An 11,466-nucleotide genomic window follows, 5' to 3' on the forward strand; every position below is an offset into this window, starting at 1 on the left:
ATATATAGGCTTACAAGCTTTCTGTAATCATGTTTCCCAACATTCCTTTCTATCCCACTTAAGTTACCATTTTACAATAGTAGGCAAGGGAAACCAATATACATAAGACAGTCAAGCATCTTAGTATTATTTCCCCTCTTCAAACTATGCCTTCATCCTTGTATCACAGAGCCCTGTTTTTCCAGGGTTGAGCATGTATCACTATTTACCTCTGTCCCATTCAGCTCAGGCAAACCTGTCTCAGTCTTCCCCTAGATACCTTGTTCTTTCACCCTCTCTCCCTTCTTGTATACTGTCCTCCCCAGCATCCAAACTATGATGTGTCTGCCCCCTACCCTGTGCTCTACTGTCGCCACCCTCCACCTACCCCAAACCTCCCCACTCCAGCTCCACCAGTAACCAACAAAGAAATTTTATTTTTTCATTTTAGTATGGGTATGTTTTCTTAAGCTTTTACAGTAATGGTCTTATGTAATATTTGTCCTTTTGTGACTACTTTCACTCAGCATAATGTCCTCAAGGTTCATCCATGTTATGCGGTGGCATGCATCTTCCTTGTTATTCCTCAAGGTAGTATAATATTCCACTGTGTGTATGTACCAAAGCTTTTTTTCCATTCTTCCATTGATGAGCACTTAGGTTGTCTCCATCTTTTTGCTATTGTGAATAGTGCTTTATGAACATTGGTGTGCATATATCTACTCGTGTTATGGCTCATGTTTCTTGTGGATATATACAAAGTAGAGGAATTGCTGGATCATATAGTATTTCTGTTTCCAACTTTCTGAGGAAGTGCCATACTGTTTTCCAGAGTGCTTGGACCATTTTAAATTCCCACCAGTCTCTTTACATCCTTGCCAACATTTATTATCTTCTGCATTTTTGAACTTTGCTATTATTGCTGGTGTGAGATGATATCTTATTGTTTTGATTTGCATCTCTCTTTTGGCTAATGATCGTGAACATTTCTTCATATGTTTGTTGGCAGCTCAAATGTCTTCTTTGGTAAAGTGTCTATTCATGTCCTGAGCCCATTTTTTAATTGGGTTACTTGTCTTTTTCTTATAGAGGTGTTGTAGTTTCTTATAGATTTTATAAATTAGTCTGATATGTCATTGCCAAAGATTTTTTTCCCAGTTAGTGGGCTCACTTTTTACTCTTGGAAAAATCTTTTGATGCACATAAGTTTTTAATTTTTAGAATGTCCCAATCATCTATTTTGTCTTCTTTTGTTTGTGTAATTTTCTTAATGTTTTGTAGTCTGTGTGCCCCCAGGATTAGAGCCCTTATATTTGTCCCTATTTTTTCCTTGATGACCCATATTGTTTCATTTAAAATATTTTGTAATCTGCACTGCTTTTTTCCTATGTAACACAAGTTATTTAGTTTTGTAACACAAGTTATTTAGTTTTTAAACTTGCTCTGAAAAAATTATTTTTTATTGGTTTTTAAATTTAATTGTAATATGGTCTGATGATCTATATTGTACTGATCCTATTAAAATTTACTATGTTTCAAGGATTTTTAAAATTTTATTTTTGTTGTTGAGAATATACACAGCAGAACATACATCAGTTCAATGATTTCTACATGCACAATCGGTGACTGATTATCTTCTTTGACTGGTGCAACCCTTCTCACCTTCCTTTTCAAATTTGTTCTTCCCCCATTAACATAAACTCACTGCCCCCTATGGTTTTGATCTAGTCTTGTGAGTTGCTGCTGACATTTATTTTGGACATTTTTTTAAAGCAATACCTGTTTCTATCTTTGTTGAGCTTTAGAAATTTTGCATCTTTTTCTGCTTGAGTTATTGGTTTGCCTTTAATCTGGGTGTGGAAAGACTTTGATGGAGGTACCATGAGGCGATTTTGGTAAAGGAAGCATCTCAAATGCCTTTTTCCTTCATTTGGGTTCATAATCCTGGGCATGGCAGATAAAGGAAAACATATTACTACTGTTCATGTGAAGCCTTTGCAGCCTGGGTGTGGGAGAGAATTTTCACTTTGTAATGTAGTGGTTACAAATTGGGCTGTGAACCTCAAAGTCAACAGTTCCAAACTACCAGATGTTCCACAGGAGAAAGATGAGACTTTCAGCTCCTATAAAGATTTACAGCCTCAGGAACTCTCTACAGGGTTGCTATTACTTGGAACCTACTCCACGGCACACTACCAGCAGTCCTGTTTTGAGAAGAGTGATCTCTGTGAAGGTTATAGACAAAATTGCCCAAGGAAGAAGGAAGGCAGATAGTTCTTTTCCTAAATGAATACGAGAATGTTGTAAGAAGTCCCCCTGCCCCCCACCCTCATGGGCTTATAGAGGACAGTAAATGTAACTAAAAATGTTTTCTCTATAATAATGTTGATCAGGGCATCAATGAATTAGTGGAGTGGAAAGTTTTAAAAGAAGGCTTTGAGTTTATTTAGAACTCATGAGATTCCAGCTTTTCCTGTTAAATGTAGTTGGGTTATTTTGACCTTCTGAACTGTAGAAAAGGATATAAATTATTGTGTTTGTATATGGGCTTAGAATTGCACTGTCCAGGAGGGCAATCACTAACCATGTGTGGTTACTTTAATTGTAATTAATATTTTACCAGAATTTAAAATTCAATTCCTCATTTCAAGTCCTCAGTAGTTGTATGTGGCTACTGTATTAGAGTGCTCAGGTACAGAACATTTGCATCACTGCACAGTTCTCTGGGATAACCCTGGCCTACAGGAATAGGAAGCAAAGAGATGCAAAAACAATTCACAAGTAGTTTAGTAGAGTTCCTGGGTGTGGCAAATGGTTAGCACACTTGACTGCTAACTGGAAGGTTGGTAGTTCCAGTCCACTCACAGTTGCCTCTGAAGAAAGGCTCAGTGATCTACTTCTGAAAAAAATCAGCCCTCGAAAACTCTATGGACCACAGTTCTTTTCTGACACTTATAGGGTCACTATGAGTCAGAATCAACTTGACCATAAGTGGTGGTGGTGGTGGTGGTAGTAGCAACACAGGGAGATCTGTGGACTGTGTTCTAAAGGGTTTACAGTAGTTTCATTGTAAATTAGTTGTGTCACCAGGACAGGTGTGAATAACTGCCACTGGTAGATGTGTGGTATTGGTGCTCCCATGTCTGAAGTAGTAACCTTTTGGTATTTTCTCTCTCCTTCCCCCAGTGAACTGAAGAAGAAATACAGTATCACAGCCATCCCCAAGCTTGTGATTGTGAAGCAGAATGGAGACGTCATCACTGACAAAGGGCGGAAGCAGATCCGGGATCATGGGCTCTCCTGCTTTCAAAACTGGGTAGTGATGGCTGACATCTTCCAGAATTTCTCTGGTTGAATTTGGTGGAATCTCTCAGAGGACTAGGACTTATACTCCTCACACGTCCTACAGTCAAACAGCCATGGGGAATGAGAAGATTACATTTGGTTTCCTTTCTCTGTTGGTACTGTATTGAATTTCACTGAATTCATGTATTGAATATCACAGAAGGTAAACGGTGCTCAGGACAAGCACCCTCCCCACTTTGTACAGCTTATTATTCTTAGCATAGCATTTTCCCCAAGTAATCAGAGACCCTTGTCTGTTCATACCAAGCTGTTGAAAATCTATGCAAAGCATTTCTTTATAAGATCTTTTCAGGTGAAATCATGTATATACAAATTGTTTTCTGGTGATAAATTTATTTCAATGATACACTTCTACAACTCTTTTTATTAATACTTTATAGAATATATATACTTTATTAAACCAGCCTATTTACCATGTACAGCCCTGATTTCCTCCTTTCTCAGTCTAAACCAAAAGGAGGAAATGGTCCTTAGACAAATACCATTGTTAAAGAGCTTTAAAAATGTTTTAGTTCTTAGTTTTTGTTGTTGTTAGGTGCCATCGAGCCAGGACCGATTCATAGCAACCCTATGCACAACAGAACAAAATACCGCCCAGTCCTGGGCCAACCTCACAATTGTTGCCACGCTTGAGCCCATTGATGCTGCCACTTTGTCAATCCATCTAGCTAGGGGTTTTCCTCTTTCCCTCTGACCCTCCACCTTACCAAACATGATATCCTTCTCCAGAGACTGGTCCCTCCTGACAATATGTCCCAAGTATGAGAGACGAGGTTTGGCCATCCTGACCTCCAAGGAGCCCTCTGGCTGTGCTTCTTCCAACACAGATCTGTTGGTTCTTTTGGCAGCCCATGGCACTTTCAATATTTTCCTCCAACACCATAACTCAAAAGCATCAATTCTTCTATGGTCTTCCTTATTCACGGTCCAGCTTTCGCATGCATATGAGGTTATTGAAAGTACCATCCCTTGGGTCAGGTGCACCTTAGTCTGCAAGCTGACACCTTTGTTCTTCAACACTTTAAAAAGGTCTTGTGCAGCAGATTTGTGTAATACAACATGTTGTTTGATTTCTTGACTGCTGCTTTCATGAGTGTTGATGGTCGATTCAAGAAGAATGAAGTCCTTGACAACTTCAATCTTTTCTCCGTTGATAAGAATGTTGTTTATTAGTGAGGATTTTTGTTTTCTTTACATTTAGATGCAATCCATACCAAAGGCTGTGATCTTTGATCTTCATCAGTAACTATTTTAAGTCCTCTTTACTTTCAGCAAGCAAGGTTGTATCATCTGCATTTTGTAGGTTGTTAATGAGTATTCCAGCAATCCTGATGCCATGTTTTTCTTCATATAACTCAGCTTCTTGGATTATTTGCTCAATAGCGATAGTTTTTAATTATGAATTTTCTTGGAGTTTTCTTTTATTCTTCTGTTTTCATTCCTCACAGATTTTTAATAGCAAAATAATATCCTGGAAAGAAATGAAAATTTGAAGGTGATGTATTCATGTCTTCAAGTTCAAATCTAAAATTTGTTAAGTGCTGTTGACTTATTTCCAAGTAATGGTGACTCTCTATAGGGTTTCCAAGGAGTGGTTGGTAGATTTGGATCACTAACCTTGTGGTTAGTAGTCTATTGTTTATCCTACAGTGCCACACTAGGACTCCAACTAACAGTGACCCTATGTACAACAGAACAAAATACTGCTTGGGCCTACATCATCCTTACAATGTTTGAACCCTTTGTTTCAGCCACTGTGTCACACTCAACCTCATTGAGGGTCTTCCTCTTTTTGCTAGTTCTCTACCAAGCATGATGTCCTTCTCTAGGTACTGGTCTCTCCTGATAACATGTACACAGTATGTGAAATGAAATCTCACCATCCTTACTTCTAAGGAGCATTGTGACTGTACTTCTTCCAACACAGATCGTTTGTTTTTTTTAGCAGTTATTATTTCCAGTATTCTTTGCCAACACTGTAATTTAAAGGCATTAATTCTTCTTTGATCTTCCTAGTCATTGTTCAGTATTCACATGCATGTGAGACAATTGAAAATGCTATGGCTTGGATCAGGTGAACCTTAGTCCTCAAAATGTTGTCTTTGCTTTTTAACACTTTAAAGAGGTCTTTTGCAGCAGATTTGCTAATGCAATATGTTGTTGGATTTCTTGACTTGTACTTCCATGGGCATTAATTGTGGACACAAGTAAAATAAAATCCTTGACAACTTCAATCTTTTTTCCATTTATATGATGTTTTTGATATAATTGTGAGGACTTTTGTTTTCTTTATGTTGAGGTGTAATGTATTGTGTAGTGTTTGGTCTTATCAGTAAGTGCTCTTTACTTTCAGTAAGCAAGGTTGTGTCATCTGCATATAATAGGTTAATAAGTCTTCCTCTAAACCTGATGCCACTTTCTTCATATAATCCAGATTTTGGATTACAGTGCACTATTTTTAAAAAATTTAGTATGAATCTTATGCTTTTATGGTTGCAGTTTTTGTATTGTTTGTAATTTTTTCCCAGGTTTTTCTTGGAGTATTTTCCGTAACTTTTCTACAATTTTGTCTGTGGTTTCCTTGATTTTGCCTGTACTTTCCTAGATCTTTCTCTCAATCTGTTGAATACAAGTTTCTTTTGACTTTCTTACCAGGTGGCTCTAATGCTATTATTCCTCTAAAACTTTTTATGGCTCTGTATTTTGCTCACTTGTTTGAGTCACTCTGTCTTGTTTCTTCATGTGAACTGAGGTTGTCTGTTGTTTCTGAGACAGTGTGATGTTGTATTTGTATTTAACTTGTGATGATATGTTTGTGTGTCTCTAGGTAGTTGTGATAGAGGAGGGAATTGTGAAAGCAGTTGTCTGTTTGCTGTTTGTTTAGAATGTTGAGGTCAAGTTTGGCTGGTGCTGGCCACTGTATATAATTGATCAGATGGTGCAGGAGGAAGTGGTGGCATTTGCTCAATGGGTGGAGTTGAAGGAAGTATGAGTATGGTTGGATGTGTGGTCATAGTTGGTGTGTCCCATTGGGTAGGACTAGGAAAAAAGAAGAGTAAAAGAAGGAGAAGGTAACAATAACAAAATATACAATTAAAAACAAAAAAAGAAAAATTAGCAAGAAAAAAAATTTAAATTTTAAAGAAGACAAATGCAAGAAATGTAAAAAAGAAAAAGACCCTAAATTAAAAATGTTTAGGAATAAAAGCAAAATAAGACTAGTAAAGAAGAAAAGAAGAAGAAAGGAAGGGAAAAAGAAAACAAGAAGTCGAAGTAAAGAAAGAAACAGGAAATTGGAAAAAAGGAGGGAAAAAATAAAGAAAACAGGGGAAAGAGTAAAAAGTAGGCAGGTGGAAAAAAGGAGAAAACTGGGTGGGAGAATAGGATGTTTGGACAATGCTCATTTCAGCTGAGGAGGTGGTGGTGATTTGTGTGCCTGGTAAGGTTTGATGCACTCTGCCCACTGAGGAGGTCACAGGGTGGGGAGGGCACAGAGTGGGGTATCCAGGCCTGGATGGATTTTTTACAAGCATCAGAGTTGGTTCTGGAAGGAATTTCTATGGGTTAAGAGGACAGATGGAGGCAGAGTGTTTGTTCCTAGAATGAGTTCGTGCCAGCTCAGATGGTGGCTGGAGTCAGGGAATCTAGTCACTGAACTAGTTCCTGCCTACCCAAGGGGTAGTGAGGGCAAGGTGCTCACCTGGCACTGTGAGTTTAGCTCATTGGAAGAGGTGAAAAACATGTGTTTCCAAAGGCTGTTGTGGCATGCATGCAGCACCTACTCCACGAGAGTGCACCTCCAGCTTCAGGCAGAGCAGGAGCTGCATAGGATGGGGTGCCACTGGTTCACTGGGTGAGTGAAGGTGGAGGGAGGCTAGCCACACATCAGATCACTGAGAGGGTGTGGGGAACAAGGGAACAATTCCACCTTTCTGGTCACCAGCCGCTGGTGTTGGCACTTGCATGATCTTAGCTAATCAAACACTGCATGTAAAAGCTGAGAATGACCACACTATCAGGCCAGCTGAAGGTCAACGTTCCATTTGTCTCCATTTGCCATTTTTTTCAGCTTCTTATAGTGGGGTATTTGATGTACTTCTCTATTCTCTCTGAAGTTAAGGGTTCCAGGATTATCATCCCTGTCTGTTTCTTTTGATCTCTTACATTTTTGTGGTAGTGTATCTGGATATCCTAACTGCCTAGTCCACCATCTTACCAGAAGTTCTTTCCTGAACTTTTAATTTTGCTCATGTGGAACCTGTGTATTTAGCAAGAAGCAGTAATTTAAACAGAACAAGGGGATAATGTGTGGTTTAAATCAGGAAAGATGTGTGTCAGGATTGTATCCTTTAACCACACTTAATTCAATCTTTATGCTGAGCAAATAATCCAAGAAGCTGAACTATAGGAAGAATGTGGCACCAGAACTGGAGGAAGCCTAATTAACCTGCAATATGCAAATGACACAGCCTTGTTTTCTAAAAGCAAAGAGGACTTGCACTTACAGACGAAGATCAAATCTTTCAGTATGATTACCCTTCAACATAAAACAAAAAATTTCACAACTAGTAGACCAGTACAAAGCATCAGGATAAATGGAGAGAATATTGAAGTTGCCCAGGATTTCATTTTACTTAGACCCACAATAAATGCCCATGGAAGCAGCAGTCAGGAAAGCAAACGATGTATTGCATTTAGAAAATCTGATGTAAAGAACCTCTGTAATGTGTTAAAAAAACAAAACAAAACAAAGCTATTACTTTGAAGACTTAATATGTGCCTGGCTTTACCCGTGTGCATGCCAAAGCTAGACAATAAATAAGGAAGAAGAATTCATGCCTTTCAATTATGATCTTGATGAAGAATATTAAATAAGCCATGGACTGCCAGACATCTGAACAATCTGTGTTGGAGAAAGTACAACCAAAATGCTCCTTAGAAGTGAGGATGGTGAGATTTATTTCACACACTTTGAGATGACATCGGGGGGATCAGTCCCTACCACATGGACGCTATTCTTCTTGGGTGGTCCCACCCAACATCACTTGAGGCAATTGTTCAGAAGATTGGATTTATGAAAATACAAGACACCAAAAAATCTGACTTGAAAACTTGTAGGCTCATTCTGAGTCCCTCAGTTGGGTATTTGGAAAAAAATCTGTAGCCATTTATGGTATTTTTGCTATAGCATATAACAAAGGGAGTCCTGGTATGGTGATATAAAATAAGCACTGGACTGCTAACTGCAAGGTCAACAGTTCAAACCTACCAGTTGCTCCTTGGAAACTCTATACAGGGTTGCTACAAGTAGTACCTGACTTAGTGACACTTACCAGCATATATATAAGAGCCTTGATGTTCATCATAAAGAAAATAAACTGTGGCAATTTAGGCAATGGAATACTTGCTGTTAAGTACCATCAAGTCTGTTCTGACACATAGTGACCCTGTATAGGGTTTCTGAGGAGCAGCTTGTGGGTTTGAACCACCGACCTTGTGGTTCACAGTGCTTATTCTATAGATCCACACCAGGACTCCCTGACATAGCAACAAAAGAGAGACTATGAAATTTTATATACAACATGAATAGTCAGAAACAAGTAAAAGAAGAATATAATACTACATTATATGAATTCTAGAACATGTAAGTCTAACCTATGATTAAAAAACACAAAAAAACAACAGCAGTTGCCTCTGGGGATTCTCTGATCATTCTTCTGGCTCCCTGCCACATGGACACTATTGTCTTTGTATGGTTTGCCCCAATATCATTTGAGGTGGTGGCTTGGGAGGTTGGATTTGCGAAATACTGGACAGCCAGAAAGTCCTCCTGAAGTCCAAAAGGTTCATTCTGAGTCCTTCAGTTGGGTATTTGGGGAAAAAACAAAAACAAAACTAACCACTTGAACCCAGGAGTCGTACGTCTGCTCACTTGAGGCACCTGGAGTAATGAGTCTCTCAGGAGTAAACAAATCCATTGGGCAGCTTTCAGTCAACCCCTGATACACTGTGCTGAGTATATGTGTTGAGATCTATGCTGAGTATATGTTGTTGACTTCATTAAGGAGTGAAGGACTGGGAAATACCATTTATCCTTACACCATCTATTTGGATCAGCTAATTTCTGCTACTGAAAACTAATGCCCGACAACATTAGAGCCCTATTGGATGACTAAAGACTAACTTGGTTGGCTTAACCTGATTATTTGTCCAAGGAATAAGTCATGAAGAAATGATGGTTTCTTCCCAAACCAGAGATGGCATTTTCACTTACTTATAGTTGGTTTTTCTTCATTATTTTAATTTTGGTGAAAACACATACCCGTTCAATTGCACATTGTTGCCAGGTGTAAGAGGTGTGGACATCTCTTGCTTGCAGAATTCATCCCCAAACTTTGTGTGTGTGTGTGTGTGTGTATGTGTTTGTATGTATGTGTGTATGTGTATTAGTCACAGTCATAAACTTTTTAACAAGGTGGAGACATGTTCTTCTGGTCAACACATGTTCATAGGAAGTCACATGAAAGCCTAAGAACTGGTTGACCCTCATGGGCTGAACCTCTGCTGATACCAGATAGGTATGTTGTGAAGCATTTGTGTGGTAGTTCCATGAGTGAAGAGAAGTGTACTGGCCAGAGTCTACCCACATTGGTACTGATGCTGCAAGGCTAAAGAAAGCTCAGTGCAGAAGATCCACAAGTTGAGATTGGTCATTTAAAACATTATTATCTATTACCTGAAAAACATTATTATTCATCACCTGAAGATGTTATCTTTAGTACTATAACATCCCTAACAATTTGTTTTTTCTTAATATCAAAGTAAACATAGCCTTCTGTCAGCTGTATCATGTATTGCTATTTCTACAAGTGCCTTTTACCACGTGTATTTCAAAAGTAAATCATGCTCATTGTGGTAAAATACCAAGAAACAAAAGGGGGATAAAAAACTCATCTAGAGGTAAAACAAATATCAGTATACATAGACATGTTCCACTGAACTCATTCTCTTTTTTTTTTCCCTACACCTTAATTTTTATCTTTACTCTAAAATATTGTGATTGGATTAGCAGCAGTAACAGAGGCCCCATCATGAGGAGCTTATGAAAAATATAAAATGCCCTACCTAAACCCATATCCATCAAGATGCCCAGTGGTCTATAGAAGCATTGCTGTACACGGTATCTTGTCTAGTAAATCTGCTGAAATTCATACTATGAGCTCACAATTGTAGCATCTTTCCTCAGAATCTGCCAGGGAATTCTGGCTGTAGCCTGAGACTCCTTCGGTTCCTCAGGAGAGGCCTCAACCACACACTCTCCTGAAGATCTACTCATCAACCACATATTCTCATAACAATTTGTCATGAAAAAAAGATGCTGGTAATTTATAATTGTAAGATAGTTTACACACACACATGCAAACCCACATATCCATTTATCCCAGGGGTTATCCCTGTCTTTGTTGAGTTCCTCTTGTATTCAGTTTCTCTTTTTCTTGGTTTACTCTCTTGTTTTGTTGGAATACATCCTGTAATAATTTTCTGCAAAAGGATATATGGGAAGTAAAAAATTTTGAGATCTCACATATCTGAGGTTTCTTTTCTATATAATAGCTAAAAATTAAACCAGTTGTCATCGAGTCAGTTCCGACTCATGGTGGCTCTGTGTGTTGCATAGGATTTTCAATGACTGTTACCTTTCAGAAGTAGATCACCAAGTCTTTCTTTCAAGATGCCTACTGTTGTTGGAGTCCTGGTGTGGTGCTGTAAGGAGTGTTGACTATAAAGTTGGTGGTTCAAACCAGTCATCCACTCCTTGGAAACCCTATACAGGGTCACTATGAGTCAGACTAACTCAACAGCACTTAATAATAACAGTAGTTGGATTAGAACTATTAGATTCCAAGTACTTAATTGGCCATCCAGGGGCAGCTTTTTATCATGTTTCCAGTGAATATGTAGACGGCAAATTAGGTTCATATTTAGCATTTTTTATACAAATTGTTCAGTGACATTCTACATAAATGGTTACATTTTTCATAAAGTGTCAACATTGTCATTTTATTATGGTTTCATATCCAATAATCTTGTTTTCCTGCTCCCTTACCTTGTCATCTTTGC

At 38.4% G+C, this 11,466-nt stretch overlaps 1 protein-coding gene across 1 annotated transcript in view; it reads left to right on the plus strand.

Moving 5' to 3' along the window:
* NXNL2 (nucleoredoxin-like 2) overlaps window positions 1-3,334 on the plus strand; it is a 31,020-nt gene extending 27,686 nt beyond the window's left edge. Inside the window, exon 2 of the mRNA XM_006872581.1 lies at window positions 3,166-3,334. Within this exon, the coding sequence (XP_006872643.1) occupies window positions 3,166-3,334 (169 nt within the window). The remainder of the gene's footprint in view (window positions 1-3,165) is intronic.
* The last annotated feature ends 8,132 nt before the right edge of the window (window positions 3,335-11,466 follow it).

The sequence above is a fragment of the Chrysochloris asiatica genome, unplaced genomic scaffold, assembly GCF_000296735.1.
Source record: "Chrysochloris asiatica unplaced genomic scaffold, ChrAsi1.0 scaffold00205, whole genome shotgun sequence".
Lineage (NCBI taxonomy): Eukaryota > Metazoa > Chordata > Mammalia > Afrosoricida > Chrysochloridae > Chrysochloris > Chrysochloris asiatica.